Source organism: Kwoniella europaea, chromosome 1, assembly GCF_036810445.1.
Source record: "Kwoniella europaea PYCC6329 chromosome 1, complete sequence".
NCBI lineage: Eukaryota > Fungi > Basidiomycota > Tremellomycetes > Tremellales > Cryptococcaceae > Kwoniella > Kwoniella europaea.
Genome location: NC_089487.1, coordinates 473,208 through 495,564, shown reverse-complemented (window position 1 = coordinate 495,564; position 22,357 = coordinate 473,208). Strand labels below are relative to the sequence as shown.

General features: G+C 43.7%; 9 protein-coding genes across 9 annotated transcripts; 3 read left to right on the top strand and 6 right to left on the bottom strand.

Moving 5' to 3' along the window:
• Positions 1-762: 762 nt before the first annotated feature.
• On the top strand, positions 763-3,220 carry V865_000182 (uncharacterized protein; the record flags this gene model as incomplete). Its single annotated transcript, XM_066224014.1, has 9 exons — positions 763-775; positions 854-1,192; positions 1,263-1,374; positions 1,444-1,561; positions 1,638-1,868; positions 1,936-2,688; positions 2,770-2,932; positions 3,007-3,074; positions 3,143-3,220. The coding sequence occupies 9 exons, from the start codon at positions 763-765 to the stop codon at positions 3,218-3,220; spliced, it is 1,875 nt and encodes a 624-aa protein (XP_066080111.1).
• A 344-nt stretch (positions 3,221-3,564) lies between these two features.
• V865_000181 (uncharacterized protein) lies at positions 3,565-3,977 on the bottom strand (the record flags this gene model as incomplete). Its single annotated transcript, XM_066224013.1, has 2 exons — positions 3,565-3,630; positions 3,696-3,977. The coding sequence occupies 2 exons, from the start codon at positions 3,975-3,977 to the stop codon at positions 3,565-3,567; spliced, it is 348 nt and encodes a 115-aa protein (XP_066080110.1).
• Positions 3,978-4,538: 561 nt separating this feature from the next.
• Positions 4,539-6,974, bottom strand: V865_000180 (uncharacterized protein; the record flags this gene model as incomplete). The annotated part of the gene is made up of 5 exons (XM_066224012.1): positions 4,539-5,694; positions 5,760-5,990; positions 6,072-6,139; positions 6,221-6,834; positions 6,905-6,974. The coding sequence occupies 5 exons, from the start codon at positions 6,972-6,974 to the stop codon at positions 4,539-4,541; spliced, it is 2,139 nt and encodes a 712-aa protein (XP_066080109.1).
• Positions 6,975-7,905: 931 nt separating this feature from the next.
• V865_000179 (uncharacterized protein) lies at positions 7,906-11,285 on the bottom strand (the record flags this gene model as incomplete). Its single annotated transcript, XM_066224011.1, has 5 exons — positions 7,906-9,165; positions 9,223-9,627; positions 9,690-10,899; positions 10,958-11,039; positions 11,099-11,285. The coding sequence occupies 5 exons, from the start codon at positions 11,283-11,285 to the stop codon at positions 7,906-7,908; spliced, it is 3,144 nt and encodes a 1,047-aa protein (XP_066080108.1).
• A 349-nt stretch (positions 11,286-11,634) lies between these two features.
• V865_000178 (uncharacterized protein) lies at positions 11,635-12,281 on the top strand (the record flags this gene model as incomplete). The annotated part of the gene is made up of 4 exons (XM_066224010.1): positions 11,635-11,688; positions 11,773-11,800; positions 11,895-12,049; positions 12,138-12,281. 4 exons carry the CDS (start codon positions 11,635-11,637, stop codon positions 12,279-12,281), a joined length of 381 nt encoding a protein of 126 aa, XP_066080107.1.
• Positions 12,282-12,619: 338 nt separating this feature from the next.
• On the bottom strand, positions 12,620-13,306 carry V865_000177 (DNA replication complex GINS protein PSF1; the record flags this gene model as incomplete). The annotated part of the gene is made up of 1 exon (XM_066224009.1): positions 12,620-13,306. One exon carries the CDS (start codon positions 13,304-13,306, stop codon positions 12,620-12,622), a length of 687 nt encoding a protein of 228 aa, XP_066080106.1.
• Positions 13,307-13,883: 577 nt separating this feature from the next.
• Positions 13,884-15,605, top strand: V865_000176 (uncharacterized protein; the record flags this gene model as incomplete). The annotated part of the gene is made up of 7 exons (XM_066224008.1): positions 13,884-13,920; positions 13,992-14,063; positions 14,330-14,373; positions 14,428-14,493; positions 14,597-14,937; positions 15,019-15,039; positions 15,194-15,605. 7 exons carry the CDS (start codon positions 13,884-13,886, stop codon positions 15,603-15,605), a joined length of 993 nt encoding a protein of 330 aa, XP_066080105.1.
• A 594-nt stretch (positions 15,606-16,199) lies between these two features.
• V865_000175 (uncharacterized protein) lies at positions 16,200-18,966 on the bottom strand (the record flags this gene model as incomplete). The annotated part of the gene is made up of 7 exons (XM_066224007.1): positions 16,200-16,826; positions 16,894-16,975; positions 17,053-17,199; positions 17,272-17,390; positions 17,456-17,551; positions 17,622-18,130; positions 18,549-18,966. The coding sequence occupies 7 exons, from the start codon at positions 18,964-18,966 to the stop codon at positions 16,200-16,202; spliced, it is 1,998 nt and encodes a 665-aa protein (XP_066080104.1).
• Positions 18,967-20,377: 1,411 nt separating this feature from the next.
• Positions 20,378-21,585, bottom strand: V865_000174 (uncharacterized protein; the record flags this gene model as incomplete). The annotated part of the gene is made up of 3 exons (XM_066224006.1): positions 20,378-20,680; positions 20,845-21,121; positions 21,296-21,585. The coding sequence occupies 3 exons, from the start codon at positions 21,583-21,585 to the stop codon at positions 20,378-20,380; spliced, it is 870 nt and encodes a 289-aa protein (XP_066080103.1).
• Positions 21,586-22,357: the final 772 nt, after the last annotated feature.

Genomic DNA, 22,357 nt, shown 5'->3' with positions numbered 1-22,357 from the left:
CGTTCAGCCCATATCTCGTCTGTTGCCTATTGTCTATTGTCTATGGTCTATGGTCTATGGTCTATGGTCTATGGTCTATGGGCTACTGGGGATGAATGGTGTTGGACGGTAAGCTTGTTTATACTGTCTGAAGGTGATCCGTGTGAAAGCCAAAGTGAAAAGTGAAGAGTGAAAGTATTGATGATGATCTCAGTCATCGATTGAACTCATCCCATGGGCGCGGTGCGTGGTATAAAAGCATAAAAAAGAGAGTAAACAAAGCAGACAGCTGACGGTGCTTTGACCCTGACGACCATGGATGACTGCGTGCCTGGGATGACTGGATTCCATTCACTGGATCAGGGTAAACAAACAAACCACAAAGAAATCATGCGCGGTGGACCATCGACCGAAAAAGCATTTTTGGGCGAGCCTAAATCCTGTATAACAATGGGGGAATCCAATTTTCCCGCGCCTAGTATGAATACGTACTCACAGGAGCCTAATTCACGAAGACATGTTTTGGAGAAATCAACAACTGGTTGAACGTTAACAGCTCGTGTCTCATGGCTAGTACCTCTCTAAAGCAGTACTCAAAACTCATTCGATAACTAGCAACAAACATACCTTGTTCAAATCTTAATACCCTCACGCAGTCTTCGGGAATCAAGCATAAACTCTTCCTAAGCAGGTTGTAGCTGCCCGACATAGCCAAACATTGCACCACACCAATCATAAAACCTTCAATTTAAATATCTCTTTTCTCGACTAATATTCTACAAAATGCCTCCTCGTAGTGAGTCCAACAATCTGAATTACGTAGAAGCTGCTCTGATCCGTATTGTGTCATAATCTTCTACTCCCGCTTCATCAGCCAAACCAGCTTCCAAATCTTCCAAACCAATCTCCAAAGCCGTTAGCACCACGACTAAACCTGTATCGTCCGCTAAACCAGTTTCTCGAAGAGGTGCAGCTGCAAAGGAATCCACGCCGGCTGTGGTACCGCCCGCTATCGCCGAAGATGGTGAAGCAGCGAGTGATCTGCCCAACGGTAAAGACGTGAAGAGAACTAGGAGAGCTACTTCGCCGCCTGCCACGGATGGTCCAGCAGCTAAGAAAGGAAGGGTCGGTCAACTTGTTGATGAAGTCAAGAGAGGTAGGAGAAGATCCAGTGTCGGTCCTGGATTCAAAAATGAGCTACCTACAATTCCTCGTAAGCTTTATACCTTGTACTTACCTTCATTTTTTTTCTGAATACGATATCTGATGGTTTTTTCGTTCAGCCATTGCTTCACCGCATAACGCATTGTTCATCTGGGGTACAGGTGATATGGGTCAATTTGGTTTAGGTCCAGATGAGCTGGATGAGATCGCCAGACCAAAACTTCATTCATGGTGAGCTTGAACATCTACGACAATCAGCTGCGTATAACTTGGTTGACTTGCTATATTGATGTCGGATAGGTTCGAGGAAGAGATTGAAGATGGTAAATTGAGTCGAGACGGTAAAGAAGGAAATGGTGGATTGGAAGCAGTCGCTTGTGGTGGTATGCACACATTGGCTATAGATGAAGCTGGGAGAGTGAGTAAAATTACCATACCTCATCGTACTCCATCCCTCCTCGCACGCGGACAGCTTATACATGTGACATGCAAAGGTCCGATCATGGGGTATCAACGATAATGCTGCTCTTGGAAGAGTGACTACCAATGTACCTGACCCTAAAGATCCAGAATCTATCATTCCCAACGAAGACCTCGAGACTGTACCTCTCGTAGTAGAAGCTCTGGAGAAAGAAGGTTTTAGAGCCGTCAAAGTCGCTGCGGGTGATAGTGTCAGCGTAGCAATTTCTGATCAAGGTGAATTGAGAGCGTGGGGTAGTTTTAGGGTGAGTCAATACACACGTTCAGGTCCGAATTCGACTGAATCATACTGATGAGTTGACTTTGACATAGTCGAACGAAGGTGTATTAGGATTCGATGGTGTACCTGGACATCCGACATTCCAATTCACCCCAATTGCATTACCAGTCTTCTCTAAACTGAAAATAGCCGATGTCTCCTGTGGGACAGACCACGTCCTAGCATTGACTACCACTGGACACGTGTATGTCTGGGGTAACGGGCAGCAAAACCAATTAGGACGACGAGTGATCGAGCGAAGGATCAAAAATTCCTTGGAACCTGAAAGACTAGGATTGAGGAATATCGTTTTGGTCGCTGCTGGATCTTTCCATTCGTTCGCGGTGGACGTGAATGGAATCGTGTGGGCATGGGGATTGAACACTTTCCACCAGACGGGATTAGAAGGTAGATATGCGGATGAAGAGATGGTCATTACTCCTAGACAAGTCGAAGGGTTAAATCCGGAGAATCACGGTGGAAGTAAAGTCGTACAGATTTCAGGTGGAGAACATCATTCGTTGTTCTTATTTGATAATGGAGAAGTATGGGCTGTTGGTCGATCAGATGCCAACGAGTTGGGTATCCCGCAAGATCACCCTGCTTACAAGGGTATAGTTGAAAGAAGGGAAAAAACTCAAGCAGAAAGACAAGATAGAGTGAAAGAAAAACAAGATAAATTGGATCATATCTTACAGCAAAGCAAAGTAGATGAAAATCAAAAAGAGAAATTGGAATTGGAATTGTCTGAAGCTCAAGCCGCTTTGAGAGTACCAATGGGTGAATATGTTCCTGAACCTGTTAGAGTGAGTGATAATGTCTTCACGGTTTTGGTTATGCTTAATGTTCACCTTTACGTCTGCTAACATGCTGATTGGTGGGGATAGATCTGCTTCCCTCCTATTCCAGAACAATACGAAGTCGTCCCTCCTTTCCCTGCATACAAAGATTCCAAACCATCCGATAATCCCATCATCAACATTTCAGCGGGTACGAGACATAATTTAGCAGTATCGAAATCCGGACATGTCTATGCTTGGGGATTAGGTAGTAAGTACACAGTCAATTGGGATTTCACGTACAGAAGTATGTTAACTAATTGCAAATACCATGTCGCATTGTAGATCAAGCTCAATTAGGTTTAGGCGCCGATACCGAATCTGCCGAAGTACCTTCGTTAGTACGAAGCAAGGTGAGCTGAGTTGTCCACATAGTTGTTGATGGAGACGGAACATTCAGCTTATGCGCTCGGATCTGCAGTTGCTCAGACCTTACAAGGCCAAATTCGCTTCGGCAGGTGGACAACATTGTGTCTTGTTAGCTACCAAGAATGAATAGGGAATAGAAGATTCGGTGGATAGCATATTATGACGGGAAGGCGGCATTGATAATACTTAATCATCACTCAGGAGGTGCGGAAGAGGATGAGGATGAGGATGAGTGGATTTCTGATAGTTTAAATAAAATATCAATTTAACTTAATTTACATAACGTATATACAGAGATGAGGAAATGACATGCATGAATTGGAATTGTTCACAACTGAAAGACTAGATACACTCGCTAGACTTACCTCGTGAATCATAAACATCTGGGATATCTGGGGTAATTTATTCAACTACAAGTCAAGGTCCAATCTCTACCTTCTTCTACATATGGTAAAATCTTTTCTTTCAGGATACTCAATTTAAAGGTATTTTGAAATGTCGGTAATCGAGTAACTTCGATCGTGCACTACTCCATCCAAGCTATTTTCAGTGATGCACGACACACTACACATATCGAAGGAACGTCTTGACATAAGTTGACTCACATCAGCTTTTTTACTATTTTTATCCCATTTCACATCGAATCTCTCTTTCTTATGATCATCTTTAAATTCGATCGAATACGTACCAGACCCTTTGACAGTCCACGAATCGTTACCCGCTTCCATACCTTGCTGGCATTTTATATCATATGGCTTGGTAGGTAAGTTCTCCGGAGTGGGAGAGGGAGAAGGTGTATGGGTCGATTTTGCCAATGCCAAAGAAGAAGAAGAAGAAGAAAAGGAAAGTATGAACAGAAAAAGGATAGGGTTGAGCACAATGAACATATTCTTCTATTTAAATAATATCGTGAATATTCATTTATTACACTGCTCAGCGGTCGGTACAAATTTGATGGGGATGTTGAAAAATTCCGCTCTGGATCAATCAAATCAGATTACTCTAAAGATCATTTCAAATAATTTAATGGAACCAGGTATTGTTCATTGTTCATACATATGTCGCTGATGCTCGAAACGGGACTGACTGTCTGTCTGGCAGACTGGTGAATCAGTCTATCATCTATCTCAAAGGAGAATACGAGTAGACACGATTTACGGCGCTTCCTTTCATTCGTCCATCTCATCAAGGGGTCAAGCAATCATCAGGATGATACCGAATGTATGCGATGATGATACTGCAATGGGGACGAAACAGATATCCTATTCATACATTAAGTGATCTTTTCAATATGACTGTGATATCTACTCATGCAATCTCAAAAACTAAATCCACATGGAGATTTTTGGTTTATCTTCGTACAGTGCATTATTTCATGTCAATTCCTCTTCTTCCATTTAACTTATTAACCTTTGATGACCAGTTCCTTTTATATGCCATAGTGCGAATTACCATACGCCCTCAACATGGGATTCATCCGCATGCGCCAGGGCAGCTTCGAAATCTCCCAATATCAAATGATCGTCAAATGGTAGATTCTCTAGAGGTACTCCACTAGAAGGAGGTAAGATCGATAAAGAATGGTTGTGATGGTTGTGATCAATCTGATTTTGATTTCGATTTTGGTGAATTTGATTTTGAGAGGTTTGAAGCTTGTCGACATCTCCATTGAACAAGTATGTCGGCGGGTTATGGGTTTCTATGGAAGTCGAGTTGGGATTAGATGGTAAAGTAAATTCGTATATCCCCTCTGAGCTTTCATTCTTATGATCACCATTGATATCCATATCCATATTCATATTCATACCGAAATAATCGTTATCGTCATTATTACCATTGAAATCTTGAGATTGGGGATAAGGGAAAGAGAAATTGGTTATCGCAGCAGAAGGTGAAAAGGGTAATGCGGTATCATAAGTGTAAAATTCATTATTATTATTGTTGTTACTATTGATGTTTCCGTTGGAGTGATTGATATTTTGAGGAAGTTGAATCTGAAGTGGTATACTACCATGTTGAGGTTGGGGGTATAGGAAGTTTTGCGAAGCTGAGGACGAAGGATCGGAGAAACTAGTTTGAAGTTGAGGTTGGAATTTCATACTCGTAGAGTTTTGATCGGCAGTGAAAGCTGATTGAGGGTAATTACCATAACCCTGTGGCTGTGGTTGACCAAATTCAAATCCATTCATATAACTTATATCACCCCATGATCCCGATCCCGATCCTGATCCACTGTCTTCCTGACCAAGCTGTTGCTGCTGTTGAGCGAAACCTTGTATTTGTGAAGGAGCTAAACCATATCCCAACATCTGATCCTGACCTTGATTTTGATTTTGGGTAGTATTATCATGTTCAAGTTGATCGTCGGAATCGCAATTGCCCTCGAACTCAAAAGCGTAACTTTGCGTTCTTGATAGTGATCTTGAATTAGATCTTGATTGTCCACGATTACTTCCACTTCCGGTTCCTCGAACAGAAGATATATCTGACCAATCTCCCGATTCATGCGACGATGTTTGTTGTCTCGCTTGAGCACGTAAAGCTCTTAAGGCCCCTTTGGAAAGTTCACATGCTGCTGAGGATCGTCGAGAATTCGGATTTGACCTTTATATTTGCAATATTGGTTAGCCGATATATCGAAAACGGGTGTAGATGATTATAAAACTTACTTTTCCTTGTTAACAGACTCAGAAGAAGCATTATCATTGCTTTCTTTGATATTACCATTCCCGTTCCTTATCTTTTCTTTGATTTCATTTTCCAGATCTTCCCCACTTTTACCTTTGATCAAAAGTTCCGCGACGGATTTACATTTCTGCTCTTCAGCTTCATCTTTTCTTACTCGACGACGAATCACGTTGGTCCGTCTGTAAACTGGTTGATACCTATAACCAGGGTATCTACAGAAAGAAAAAGATCATCCGGCATGTCAGCTATGTGTACTGTGAGAGGTATCACGTTATAAGAGTGGATAGACTGACTTTTTCATATGTTCTTCTTTTTCAATCTTTGCTAATTCGTTAAAATGCGCTTTCTGATCTGGTGGTGCCTACATCAGATTTACAAATGATCAAATAAAATTCAATTTCTTCTTTCCATTTGGAAGTGGATATGAGAACAATCAACTGACCTCTGACAATTCAGTTTTCTTATCCAACTTTAATTTCGACTTCGAAGTCGGTCTAGCCGTCTCTAACATCTCTATTTCCTCTTCTCCATTACCACTATCTTTCCTAGATGAGGTGGTGGTAGTGGGTCTAAATAATTTTGGATCAATTGACAAACTTGGGATTCTACCATGTTGTCTCTTATTCTCTTCCACTACCTGACCACCAATCAAGCTTGGTGAAATTGAAGTGGCTAACGACGTCGAGTCGTCCGGATCGACATCAGACGAAGATATATCGTCGTGAGTCGTAGTAGACCATGTATAATGCGATGATACACTTGAATTGGATCGATGCGAAGTTGATCCAGAGAATGACCGAAGGGAAGAATGAGATTCTTCATTCCGCAATTCGTTGGCATTTGGAGGTTGGAAATTGGTGGACTGGAACCCATCAAAGGTAGCTTGAGGTTGAGGGTGATGTAACGCAAATTGGTTGTGAGATTGATGATTGTACTCTTGATTGGGGAAGCTCATAGGATGACCAGGATGGGTATAAGAATGTTGAGGAAATTGACCGGGGTTATGAGAGGTTAAAGAGTATTTGGGTGTAGAAGGATTAAATTGAAAGTAGTCGTCTAAGCCCAAATCAACTAGGAATTAGCCATACGAAGGAATGTTGAATATCAAAAGGGAAGGTTGACTCACTACCTTCGTTATCGATTATATCGGGTGTACCTACGAATCCATCGACTGTCCACGGAGTTTGAGTTTCCATCTTTCTCGAGTTATCGTTCAAAATGATATTTTTCGTGGGATACAGTAATACTTGAGTTTCGTCTTGTCTTCGTCTTGGACTAAATATAGTATATGATATATACAAAGTAGATTGAGAACCCTCAAAAGCTAACGATTGTTTGTCAAGATGTGTTTCGAAAAAAGCGTAAGTGTAATATCAGATGATCAGTTTGATATCAATATGAACAAAGGGAAGAAAGAAAGTTCTTCAGAATTATACCTCTTCTTATACATGTTCGTCAGTGCACAGCTCCATCGTCTAGGCAAGGTCGAAACTCATTAAATCATTTCCAACAGGCAACAACACATCCTTCCGTTATCTCCACTATGTTCTCCTAACCTTCCCAGACTACTTAGACCCATCTTTCACCATCGTACTCCGAAATACCAACATCTTCAGTCGTTTCAAAGCTACTTGTCAAACACTCCAATAAGGTAATTTGGCTTCAACTACCTCAAGGGGTAAGATGAAAGGTGTCCTTCATCCATCATCCATCGACATTCGATCGATTCCATCTCCTTACAATCACGGTCTTTCTGCTTGTACGGTCTTCGATCCTAGGAGACAATCTCTTTTCGGAGTACGCATGCGTATAATATCCTTTAAATGAGATTGTAAGGGGTTGAATATTCCATTCAAAGGTATATATGTGTATCCTCCAAAGGACCCCTTAGTAAATGTTCATCTCCGAGTCCGATCAACCGCCATTCAAAGCACCAAAGGACCCTCCGGAGGACGGTCACGTCTCTTTTCGGAGCACATCATCTATCGTACCACATTCGTGCCACAGTGTCAGTAGCCTCTCATGATCAGTCAGTATGCCATACCCGACAATCAGCTGCTGAATACCAATCTCACACCAGAGCAACGTCAAGTCACATAACCTTCATCTCACCCACAACGCCTTTACCTAATGATACTGATACCCACCCTGTGGTTGATATCCTCCCTGAGATGGATATCCGTACTGACTACCTTGTTGAAGCGGAGGTTGAGACTGATATTGACCTGCAGGAGGCGGGTAGTTGGGATACTGCTGCTGCTGCTGAGGAGGTGGGGAATTATACGATGGTCTTTGCGGAGGAGGTGGGTAATAGCCTTGTTGAGGTTGTTGTGGAGGCGGACCAGAGGGATACGACGAGTATGAAGATGGCGGAGGAGGTGGGTGGGAAGTGTAAGATGCTTGAGGAGGTGCAGGTGCAGGTGAAGTATACTGCGTTTGAGAAGGTGGTGCAGCATAACTCTGATTCTGCCCTCCGGCATAGCTTGTTTGCGATGACGAGCCATAGGAGCTATAACTTTGCTGGGCAGGTCTAGGAGGTTGACTAGGTGGAGGTGGGTAAGGCGATTGAGCTGGAGGCGGGTAAGGGGCAGGTTGCTGTGGTTGCACTGGTCGATCATAGCCGTATGAAGATGACCCGTAAGTTTGAGTCTGATGAGGTGGTGATTGACTGAAAGTAGGAGAAGAGGTTGAGAAAGCAGTAGGGATGTTTGATAGTCCGCTGAAATCGTATGGGTTTGTCGGTTTAGCAGGTGGTGGGGGTGGTGGAAAGCTTGGAGTAGATACTTGAGGAGGTGGAGGAGGGAACGACGGTGTCGGCGATGTGACAGGTTTGGGCGGTTGAGGTGAATAGCCCGAAAGGGACCTATCAACCGATAAGGCTGCTAGTCTCTCTTCCAAGCTTCTTGTTCCACTCGATGTCGGAGCAGGCTGGGGAGATCCAGACGTTCCACCGATTCTTTGTCTAGTTTCGAACTCACCCACTAATCTGTTCCTCTCATTCTCCCTACTCCTGACGAATCCGTTGACTTCTGTTTTCAGATCATCCAAGACTCGCGTGAGGGAATCGTAATAAGTTAGACCTTTACCTAAACCAGCTTGAATCTCAGCCCAACCTTCTCCGGCTTCGATCAACTTCCTCTCCCAATCCCTTATTCTCTTCGTACGATCTTTCTGAGATCTCTGAAGATCTTTCACTCCCTTCCCTTTCTCAACTTGTCGAACCAGCATCTCGAGTTCTTGCAGGATGGAAGAAGAGGCTTGAATCGCAGCGGCAAGTCTTGATTGATACGGCCGGAACTTCTCAAGCTCAGCAGCGAAAAGCTGAGGCTCGACTCCACTTGACCGTCGGTTGAGCAAGAGTAGATTGGAAACATCATCGTTCTGGATCTATAAAAGGATCTTTGTCAGCTTGTTTCACATGGTTGGGTGTGCTGTGAAGCTTACCTTTTCTTTCAGATCCTTGAGAACATCATCTCTCTCCCTTCTGATCTTATTCAACCTATCTAGTCTTTCTCCAGCATCTGCAACTGCTTTTTTGAGCTCTTCCTTCTCTTTGGCATCTAACCCTTTCTTACTTCCAACATCTTCCTGTAAATCAAGAAGACTGATTCCTTGGTTGACTGGAGCGGATGTCTTCCCAGCAGCAACATGAGCTGCAGCTCGTTCCAAGCCATTCTCGCCGGACGACAATAGTGTGATTTGAGGTTGAATATCCCTCCATATGGTATGAAGGTGAGAATCAGATTGACCGGCTGAGGATAGAGCAGAGAGGTTCGAGGCGATATTCGATCGCCAGTTGGAAGTTTGCGGTCCAGAGGGTGGTTGCGTGAATTGAGGAGTATATTTTGCCTAAAATCGCTTATCAGCATGATTGAATCCCAATGATCCATCACAGTTCCAAGAATACTCACTCTCATCCTCTCACATTCCCTGCTCTCGTTATCTAACAAACCACTCAACTCCCTCAGTTCCCTCTCACATCGTTCTCTCTCCCCATCCAACTGTCTTAAAGAATTCTCTACTGATCCACCTCGACTTATATCTTCAGCCAACCTCTTAACCTGAAGACTGATTTCTACATCATCATAATTCTGATCATTATCATCGTCCTTTAAGTTCTTCCATTGATTGACTAAACCAGGTAATCCTAGATGTTCCAATCCAGCTCTCAATTCACCTTCTGAAAGTTCAACCCTTTCCACCTCGCCTCTGACCAATTTCGCTTTTTCTTCGGAATAGATACTTGCCGATTCATGTACAGCCAACGGAACAAGTTTGATGAATATATCCGGTCCGATCAATTTGGTTATCTCAGCATTCCCATATATCTCCTGGATAGTGATCGGAGTAGACGATGAAGGTAATTTTTCGATGGTCGGTAAAGCCGCCTCGGAAGGTAAGACTTCATGATAGATTAAATCGTTATCTTTCGTAGATTGATCTTTGATTTCCGTACAAATCGTTAAATGGGATTTTGTAATTTCCACCAGACTACTTGCGGCATCATGAGGTAATGTAGGTGTACTGGAAGATATGAATGTGTAATTGAACGAATTGGCCTGTTTGGAAGCTTCCTGCGCGAGGTTGTCGGCCACTCTAAATCTCACCAAAGCTATACCATGTTTTCCACTAGAATTGTCGGCTACACCTTTATAATACTGTGCTAAAGAGCTGAACAATTTGTACTTTATCTGTAAGACGTATAACCAATTACGGTCGAATATCCCTTTACCTTGAAATTCTTTCATTTCCTCTACAGCTGTGTTGTATAGTGCTGCGGTGGAATTGGCTGATCGACTGACCAAAGCAGGCGATTTCTTCTCCTCGATCAATTTCTCTGTAAATATCTCGGTAGCTTGAGCAGACATGATTCCTATACAGAGTTGAACCACTTCTCGTGATAGATCGGTCGAAGGTGCATGTAAGAAATTCTCGTTGATATACGTTAACATTCCCGCTGCTGCACGCGTGTTGTAGTATGCCCTCTTGAGTCCTTCGGGATCCGATCGTGAAGGTGTTTGAGCGAGTGAGGACAGGATGGATGAGATGAGATGGATGATAGAAGCTTTCTCAAAAGCGAGGGATGTTTGGGTAGTAGGTTTGTCGGTGAATGCGTCGTTCCTATATGACACGCTAATGTCAGCTTCGATAGTCTCATCTAGGCAGTAATTGGACTGACCAGACAAAGGGTACCTTGATCTCTGCGAATCTCAATTCGAGCAATTCCAGCTGACCAAAGTACTTGTACAGCAGATCGCGTGCTGTACATATCGCAAAGTCAGCTCGATCTGTTAACGGTTAGGACAGAAAGTTAGCTAACCAGTTTGATCACTCCCTGCACCTCTGACCGCATCCTGCCTACATCTCTGCAATACCGAACATTCCTCTGCGTAGTTCTTCGGATCTTCACCATAGCTATGAGCGATGATGGATCGTATAGGATTTGACCAGTCGACGTCCTGGGTGGTCTTGCGCGGGATAGCGATGAGGGGCGATTGGAAGGCCATGTTGAGTGGAGCGACGATGATCCGACGTGAGCCGGGTGGGATGTAACGTTGATGTTAACCACTGATAACTGACTGATACTTGTATCCTGACTGCACTTCCTGTTGTCTAGCTATAGTTGAGGAAGATATGAACACATGAGCATGATCAAGATGCAAATAGGACGATGAAGCAGGGAGGCAGTGACACAGTGACGCAGCAACTCACGGCCGGTTGTTAGTTGTGTCCCGACCCGATATACGTTACGTAACACACTGATCATCCAAGTTGTCCACAGCAGCCTACAAGGACATTTTTGGTTCAACAATAACGTCGTTACCTCATTCTCTTTTAGAATTAACAATAACGAACATGGCAGCATCGAGTTCATCAGGCAGGATACCTCAGGGAGAGGTGATAATGGATGTGAGTCCACTCTTATATATGGAATCTGACATCGTCCAGCCAGATCTTCATGATGGCAGGTGCTAACCTGAATGTCCTTTGTAGTTTGCTGACGGAGGACAGTATATCAAACGTGAGTATCGATTCTATCACAGTTGTTCAAACAAGTATCTTCATAATCTACCATAAGGACTGCCGGACTGATGGATACCCGCGGGGATGTGTAGATAAATTGGAAAACGCAGTATTGGAAGTTGAAAGACGTAAAATAACCAAAGAGGAGGGAATTAAAGCTCAAAAAGCTATGGAAGCTTTGGATGTCAAACCCAATGGAGCAGGGGCAGGTACGGATGGTGTGAAATCTGAAGATGTCGATTTCATCGTGAGTCTATCTACCTTGTTTCCATATCTTTCATAACCGAATATTTCCGTGAATTGCAGCTGAACGAGACTATGCGTCTTTCATAAAGGTCGCTCAGATAGGATGTACGAAAGAAGAAGCTACTGAGAACCTCAAAGCGGAGAAAGGTGATTTGGTGAAAGCTTTGATTAAATCTGTTCAACCTAGACCTAGAGCTAGGTCTGTAGATGGTGGTGCGGAGGTAAAGAAGTAAAACAGTAAAACCTGAATCGGAATGGAAAGATGGAGGTGACCTTAAACGAGGCATGTTGCAATGGTATGTGATGATTGATACCTCTAATTATAGAATACATATGTATATATGAACAACAAGAGTAATGATGTACTGTACATATGAGAAAACAACATACACTTTACACTGGATCGCCAATCTTTCTGACACATCGAGATCAACGAATGTCAATCATGTCGTTATGGTCCATATTGTTCCCAGGAGTGAAGATTCTTGCTTTTTGCTTGAATCATTTCGCACCGTAATACCTTTTGCTTGTTGAGAATGCTCCAGTAAATTTCCAACATTCAATTGATCATTCACACTTCCTCCAGATACCCCTGAACGATCAATCTCTCCACATTACTCCTGTTCAACCTAAATCTCTCTCCTTTCCTAAAATCAAGCTTTTCACCACCTTCCAAAACAACCTCTCCAGCATCTTTCAGTACTCTAACATCCACCATTAATTCCGAAGGTGGTCTGTCTATCGAGGAAGTAAGATCTAAAACATCTAGGAAATCGGATTTATAATCAATCATCAGGTTGTTATAGCCTCTTAGGAAATCTAATTCTTGCGGACTCAAATTGTTCCTTAGATCTCCTGATGATTCAGATTCAGAACTGTTGATAGCTGATGGGTCCGAGTTATTCGTGTTCGAAGAAGAAGAAGGGGAAAGGAGATAAGCTAAACTTCCACCTGAATCCCACCATCTCTCTTTTATACCTCCTACCCTCGTTGACAGATACGCTAACAGACATCGCTTATTCCTTCTAGCGGAAAGATGTTGTACCGTGAGATTACAGACCAACGATCGATCTTGAGATAAAGACACTTGACCATGTTGCTCGGCTGCAGAGGTGATGGATTGACCTAACTGACGGGTCTCTAGACATATCGAGAGGATTAGGGGTAGAGCGTACTTCGGTAATGGTAGTTGAGGGGTGGTGGAGAGTGTGGATCGATGTGAGGATGTGACGAGCTGGAGAGCTAGGTCGCCGTACATTGTGAGTGGATGAAGGAAGGGTTGACAGCAAAAGCGAGTCTATTCAAGCTGAGCGGGGTGTTAGCGGAAGACCAGTAAATAAGTATGGGCATGACACTCACTGTATAATTTTGATCGGGTATAAGTGGGACCTCTTGACTTCTTGACTTCTCGACTTTTTATGTGTTATCTCAGTATCTCAATCGACATCACAAACATGAACATCAACTCTTGCTCTTCGTCTCGACGCGTCTGACTTGGTCCTGTAAATCTGGGTGAGATCATATCAGAGCGGCATTGACCTGTTTCCCCATGTCCCCCACGTGGCTTTCCAGCGGTAGTAATCGGGGATAACGGGATCCCGTTTTGAGTGATCAACGGTTGTGGCATTCAGTTCGTCCCATTCCAGCACCACCATACATCATACACCACATGCACTTTCGGTTACAGCCAGCGACACCACAATCCAACTTTTGAGCATTCATCAAAACATCTCTACCATTTTCTTGTCTTGTATACCCTAAAACACTCTTCCAAAGTGAGCTCTCTTAGCCTCATTCTCAGGTCTTACCAGCTGACAATCTCGTACTCTGTTCAGATGCAGTCCCTTCGATCAGCTTCCACCCTTGCTCGAGGTTCGTTCCCTTCAATTCAATATACGTCCACCTCAGGGAGATACAGCTGACATGGAGATACTTGCTCGTAGGCGTTAGAACTTTCGCTTCTTCCACCCGTGCTTCAGCCGGTTACGAGGATACAATCAAGAACATCCTCATCAGTGAGTTACGCTTTCACCATCTGGCATCGAAATGTCATCATGCGGCAGTGCCGAGTGCAGATGAGTTTGAAGCAGATTAGATGGATATCATGAGAACATGGACAAAATCATTAAGGATGATGGGATGACTTATCAAGGTCGCTGGCAGTGAGGAATAAAAGAAATACTGGGAGAGAAGAGAAAAGGAGAATGACGGTTGAAGGACCTGTCGTTATGGGCGATGAACGAAAAGCATTGCTGACTTATGTACCATAATCATCTCACAGACAAAGACACCAAAGTTCTCGTTCAAGGTTTCACAGGAAAGACAGTGAGTTGAAAGCCTCACTTCGATGAAACAGCTTTCAACTGACTTTGTTTATAGGGTACTTTCCACGCTCAACAAGCTATCGACTATGGAACTCGAATGATAGGAGGTACCAACCCTAAGGTAGGTCATGTTTTCTGCTTACTGGTCAAACTCTCCTCCTCTTTTGCGGGATCAGCATCATTGGTAGTCACTTGCTGATATCAGATCCGTTCATCGAATGTAGAAAGCCGGTCAAACCCATCTAGGTCTCCCAGTATACGGTTCAGTCCGAGACGCAGTCAAAGAATCTCAACCAGACGCTTCAGTGATCTACGTCCCACCTCCATTCGCCGCCGACGCAATCATCGAAGCTATAGAGAACGAGATCAAGTTGATCGTCACTATAACAGAAGGTATCCCTCAAAGAGATCAAATCAGAGTATACAACGCTTTGAAATCACAAAGCAAATCTAGGATGATCGGTGGTAATTGTCCAGGTATTATCTCGGAAGGTTGTAAGATGGGTATCATGCCTGGACATATCTTCAAGCAAGGTAAAATCGGTGTGGTGTCTAGATCCGGAACGTGAGTTTATTTCGTATACATTGCAGATTAGATGACAGATCATAGGATATATGCTGAGTTTTACTTTGACGGTTTATCTAGTCTTACGTACGAAGCTGTCAAGTGAGTATTTGCAGTCCAACATAACTTTATTCTCCCTGCATGTCCTCTCCTCCAATTGGACGTATATCATATATCTACCTCCATCCTTCTGGTGTTACCTCAACCTATTTCATCATGTACACTTCGCTAACATCTCATTTACTGTCCCCCTTAGCCAAACCACCTTAGCAGGTCTTGGTCAATCCCTAACCGTAGGAATCGGAGGAGACCCCTTCCCCGGTACTCAGCACATTGACGTCGTCAAGGTTCTCCTCTCCGACCCACGAACAGAGGGTATCGTCCTTATTGGTGAAATCGGTGGATCCATGGAAGAAGAAGCTGCCGAATACTTGGAAAAACACAATAAGAATTCTGCCAACCCCAAACCTGTCGTTGCTTTCATTGCTGGACGAACTGCTCCACCAGGTAGACGAATGGGACATGCTGGAGCGATCATCTCCGGTGGTAAAGGTGCTGCATCAGATAAGGTAGCTGCGTTGGAGAAAGCCGGTGCGATCATTGCCAAGTCACCGGCTCAAATTGGGGATTTGATGTTGAAAGCTATGAAAGATGCTGGTAAGGCTTAGGGGCTTAGGCTTAGATCGAGCTGAAGGAAGATCGGGAGGCAAAGAAGAGAAGAGAAGAGAAAGTGGCTCGGGAAAAGGGAGGGAGAGTCCTCAATATATATATTTATTTATATACCCCAGTAATCGTGAGGAGTCGAGTTAGATGGAATTGGAATGATGAGATATTTTTTATAGCATAGTTGGACTGGAATCAGGTTATTTATAGCTATATATCCTTGTGATTTGCGGATGTTATTACTATCCTGCTGTCATGCTTACGATCAATCATTCGATAGCCATCGATCCCACTCTAGCTAACAATATAACGAGATATTCAGATAAAACATAACATGGTATGACATAATATGACATGTTACCCATCTATCTATTTCCTTGCCTATATTTACCTTGATATGAAACGATGAGAAATCAAAAAGACAAACAAACAAAGATGCAAATTGTGTAAATACAAACCAAGGGACAGACAAGTGATAGAAAACAAATCCCTTTCTTATCTTTGAATGAAGATTCAACTTCGAAGAAACAGACCGATATCTATACAACTAGAAAAGAAATCACCAATCATTCGAAACCCATCAAATACCTTTCAAAACCCTAAGTATACATCCCATTCCTCGCTTGCTCATTACTTGATGTGCCCTCCGCACTATTAGCAGTCGTAGGTGTATTAACCAATTCATCGGCCAATTCCAATCTCTGGGCTATACCCGTATCACCAATCGCCAAGGTACTTAGGAAATGTTCATTCATCGGTGTTTGAGCGGTTTCCGGTTCGTCCATTTCGTTGTTCATACCGAGAGTTGTATTGGGTATAGCCATGATACGAGTGGGTTCGTTCTCATTTCCATATTCTTGCTCTGATTCTTCTTCATGAACCACTTCAGGTACCTCCATCTCAACGTCCCCTTGTTGTTCCTGCTGAGCCACAGCGGTAGTCTGTCTAGCAAGAGCAGAAGATCCGATCATCCCTACACCTTCGGACTCTTGTTCAGCAGATAGAAGATCATTGACACTTGCTGAACTCGCTCCGCCCAGTCCGATATTCGTGGAAGGTTCACCGGAAGGTCCAGAAGGTGATTGTTGAGCTTCGTTCTGAGATGAAGCATTCGGTAATCGAATAGAATGATTGGATGGTTTTCGGGATATGATGGATGCTCTTCGAGAGGCTATTTCCCATGCGTCTTCGGTCTCGACATCTTCTTCGAGATTGGCGAAAGTTCGCTGTGCGAGAGGATAGGTCAGTCCTCCATGTTAACGGATATAGGGCCTTTGGGGAATGATCACTCACACATAACGGGCATGAGAAACCCGGATGGTGTTGTAAGAGCAATGGTCTGATACATTTATAATGAAAGACATGTGAACAGGGGCTATGTGCGAGAAACGAACAAACGTCAGCTAGCATGCTCTACGGATGGCCTCATGAAGGGTCATTAGCTGAACTTACGCAATAAACAAAGATTGACAGACAGTCACACTAAACAAACAGATACAACAATCCGTAACGCTCGCTTTAGCTTTCTTCGACGGAGTACCTTTCTCTTTCGTATCACTCGCACCACCAAGAGCTTTGAGCTGTTTTAGAGCGTTCGTGCTATAGTTGATGTATCAGCCATTTCTCATTACCCACTTGATAAGATCGAGGTGATTAGGACATGATACCCACTTGAACTCATTAGCAGCCCTTTGCCACTCTCTACCAATCTCCACTCTGATCTTAACGCATCTGAACATCTCCTCTATACCTCCTTGATAGTCCACACCAAGTTGAAGGATATCTCCGTCCTGATTTGATGAGAAAAACTCAGCACGACTTTTCGCTCGATGTGATCAGGAGAATGGAAACCCACATTGAGCATCGTAGGTCTCGAGTCGGTATTGGGACTCGATAATCTAATATGGTTCAAGAACGTTCCAGATGAAGATGAAGTATCTCTTATATAGAACTATTGACGTTATCAAAGCAAATCAGCATGCTTTTTGGATGACAATTTGTGGTGAGAATTATGAACCCACTTTACCACCTTCCTCACACCAGATCTCCGCATGACCTCTACTAACGACTTTACTCTTGAACGCTACTCTGCCAGAAGTCAAATCACCTCCACCACCAGCTATGGTCAGATGAGCTTCTCCAGCACCGGCTGGACCTGAGCCTCTGGAATTCGGACCGATCGTAGCCCCATTGGTGGAAGTGGTACCATTCGCGCCAGGTTGGGGAACTTGGTTATTGGACTTATCAGTGAATCTGCCTATTTTCAAAAGCAAGGCAGGTGGTCGGCCGTTAACGGATGGCCCACCAGCAGATACAGACTGAGCGGCGATAGAAGGTAATACACCGGGAGGAACGGCGATGGGTAGTAATTCTCGTACGACGGGGTCGAAAGCTAGTGATCTGGTTGATTCGAGGTGAGGAACCAATCTTATTCTGTATGTCTTCGCCGTGCCATTGTTAGAACCGGATGGTGCAGTTGCGGTTGATGGTCCTGCTGTTGATGGAGGTTGAGCTCGATTGATCGATGAGTCTGATAAAGATTCAACGAAGAATCGTGAAAACGAAGTCAGATTGTTGTCTTGTGCCAACCAGTCTGAGAGGAAGGGAAAAGTGTTGTGAGGGAATTGAGGAGGATCAGGCATGGGTGGCAGTGGTGAAGTGATGGTGAGATGACGTTACGAGTGTAGAGTTCGATGATAAAACGGGTCATGGATTGAGGTCAAGTAGAAAGAGGTAGAGAGGAACGAGAGAAGGAAAGAAGGAAAAGAAAGAAGGAAGGAAAGAAATATGAAGATATAAATATATATATGTGCAGATTGATCAACGTTGATGATGGTGTCGTACTTCCCTCACATGAAAGTCAAGTTCAGGAAAAATCAAATCGAACAAATCAAGATGACAAAACCCCACGCCGACGCCGAACAATCAAAGATGAGTCAACCGCTCACCTGGATTGTGACCATTACCATTTGTATCCGTATTCGTACTTATATTCAATCCTCCACCACTTAACGGTGTACTTATACTTCTCGTAACGCTACCGCCCGTGTTAATAGCAGTATGCGTGTTGGTATTTTCTCTTGACATTCCTGCTGTAGAACCCTCTCTGGAACTTGCATTACGACTCCTATCCCTATCTAGCGAAGGCGATGCGGGAGGTTGACTGGGCGTGGAAGACGTGTTGAGCGTATTGGCTCTACCTCTTGTCCGCATAAAACCAAGAAATGAATGACGCGGAGAAGCTGGAGATGCCGCACTTCCTATAGGCGGCGTAGCGAGAGGTGTACCGGTAGGTGTGAAATTGTTGTTCGGTAGAGGGATATGGGTTGGTCGACTAGTAGTTGATGAAGATGTTGGTCGGGACATCCTGAGTGTGGTGGGATCAATACTTAATATAGGATAAGGTAAGAATGTCGCAGGTTGATTATTACGGGAAGTCAATGGGGATGATGATGATGATGATGATGATGATGAAGTTGGAATTGAAGCTTGTTGAGATCTGATTCTGCGCCGTAAGGAGATTGGAACAGAGGTATGAGATCTACCACCTATTATAGTATGATTCTGAATACTTGAACGGATTCTTTCAGGCGGCGAAGATGATTGTGATATTGAATGGGGTACGACGTCGCTCGATATCCGCTCACATTCACGTATACGAGTTGATGGATTTGGCTGAAAATGGTACGAATGATATGTCAGCATTGTATTCGATTCATTCGATTATCTTAGATTGAGAGGCGATAGGTATATAAACAGAGAAAAGAGAGGAGATGTATAGACAAGTAGAACACCAGCTGACAGATATACACAAGGTATGTTGAGCTGTGTGATGTCTCTGTTTCTATACCTGGCGGAAGGTCCTTGAGACTGTTAGGTCAATGCGATTCGACGCCATGGGCGTAGTACCTCGAATCAAGCGGTGAGTGAAGGACGGTGTTGATGACGAAGGTTGTTATGATGGAGAGGGTATGTGTGTCACAGGGTAACAAGGGTCAAAGGGTATTTTCAAAGGATGGCATAAACAGATGTACATCAAAGTGGGGAGGAAGAGGTATTTCAAGCAGAAGGAGATCTTGACAAATCCAATTTCATATCTACAGGAGACGGAGAACAGGAGGGAGCATCGGATGGTACATGGACAAAGATGACACATAGCAGTGGGATGCTGATACTCACAATCTAGATATCTGAGTGACCGGGGACGTCTGCTAATATTGATAAGGGCTGCCTAATCTTTTCGTCCAGAGGCTGATGAGCGTATGTGTGTGTATAGCAAGAACCGAGATGAGGAGTATAGTTTGTTCGGATCAGAGACTTCGGGTTTCCTTCCTTTCTGAATTGGATTGGTCTCACCAATCTCTCGAGGTATCTCTGTATATTTGATATCAAAGTATCACTACGATGGTATCACCTTTCAGTTCGAAGCTGCGTTGGTAATGGTAATGGTGATGGTGATGGTTACAGATATGGGTGAAACATGAGCTACCTCTGTATGAGTAAGAGTATATCGAGTATCCAGTATCCAGTATCGAATATCCACGATTACGTTTACTTTCCCTTACTTCTGGCAGACAAGGCTCTGATCTGCTATTACTCCACATTTACGCCCAGCATGACATCCGTATCTCCGGATCGCATCATGAATTATATACTTCTCAAAACATCACAAGATAATTACAACATGCATGGAAAGAGTATATTCATCATGCTATTCACATGGTATACGTAAAAATGCAAAGATAAAGACAATACAATAGCAAGTGTGATATGGTAATCATCGCATCTCGATCTCTTCAATCTCCTCTTCTTCCTCTTCCTGAGACGACAATAACGTTCCTGATATCGGTTGATTACCACTCCCATTATCATTCTGGATATTCATCATTTCCTCTTCATCATTCAATGCTCGTTCTTCTACCCTCTCGCTAGCCACTTGTTGTCTTTTCTTCTTACTCGGTCTATTCCGCTTGCTGGTTTTGGTCTTCTTGGCACTGACACTTTGGTCATTCGGTAGAGCTACTGATTTCCTTTTCGAGGTGGGTCGAGGGGATATATGGAGATCTATCTGTATCGTTGACTAGCACGGATAAGATGATCAACGTTAGTCTAGTGAACGTTCCAAGTAAATTTGCATAGGTTCATAGGAATATGAATGATGTGATGACCTCATCCATTGCTCCTAGCGATACTTATCCAGATGATGCACACGGCGCACATATGGAGAACATGGTGAGAACTCACTTTGATACGAGTCTTTCGCTCCGGCACATCCTCCTCTATAGCTCCAACGTCTTTCAACCATTTCATTCCTTCTTCCGCTTCGGCGTCATCCTCCTTTTCATTGATCTTCGAAGTTGATGATGAGATCTCATCAATACATTCTACTGAACCAGTTTTGATCTCATACCACATTCCTTTCTCTCCTGTGGGATAAGGTAAGAGATCTAGCAATGCATGGAGAAGGAGTAATGCTTGAGGGATGGCTGCCCCGATAGCGTGTAATCGGAGAGATGTATAGCTAGTATGTTGTGGTGCACGTCAGCTAAATTTATTATCAAGAGATAGTTGCGAGTCTGACAGAAACTGTGTATGAGCTTGATAGTAGCGGATGGTCGTTGCGGATCCCATATAGAGCAAAGAAGAATAATGGCAGATCTCTTTCTACAGATTGATGATACGATAATACACTCACCCCTCGTCAACTACCAAACTCCTGCATCTACCCATCAACATCCCCAAGCCCGTTTTCCTCGTCACGAACACCACCTCTCTTCCAAATCCATCTTTCGTACTATCAGTTCTTGTCTTTGATACACCTTGTAATGTCTTTAACGGCAATGTTGGGGTCGAGGATGATTTACTTTTTGAGATGGGTGGTAGAGGTGGAGGGTATTGACGTTTGTTCGTTGATATAGCGGTCGAAGGATGGGGAGCGGATGGTTTACGAGATGGACCCGCTTCGGAAGGGGTGGACAGAATCATGGTGGCACGTAAATGTATCTGAACAATGTATGTTAAGTGGAATGTAACATGTTGACAGATATCATCAACAAATCTTCATCCACTTGTCTAGAATCTATTCACCCGGCAATGGCCTCCTCTTTAATTGAGGTATATATACAACTCATTACGCACAGACCACGTGACACGCCGAAAACAACTCTGTAGCTCAGAGGATAGAGCGCAAGGCTCATAAGTTGATCTTTAACCAAAGAAACATAGAGAGAACCACCATGCAAGTGGGATTCATAACCTTGAGGTCGCTGGATCGAAACTAGCCAGAGTTAAGAAAGTAGTTTTTGTTTTTTAGCGCATGACCTAGCCTGACCTGCCCGGTGATCGGCCGGACCGCTCTCGGAGTAAATTGCTGCTCGACGAATGATGCAAGCAAAGTTGAAATGGTTTGCAACTCCGGCACGAGGCATCGCATGAATCGATGCATTCCCGACACAGAAGCAAGACTTATTGATTGACTTGACTTTTGTCACATGCAGTTGGAGTGTTAGCTTACGCAAGCTCTTAGCCAGGAAGGATACTCTAACTCTTTTGGACTCTCTGTACCCAACACGCCTGGGTTGATATCCCCCACCTTTGGCCAGTAGCATGCAGTGAATTATGGCATGAGGTTCAATGTCAATTGATTGATTGAAATTGTCGCATGGAGTCTTATGCTCATGATTCTGTGATATGTGATGATTCAGGGTCAGCCGTGGAATGGTGTATGCATGTACTTCTTTAAGTAGTGTGTGTAGTG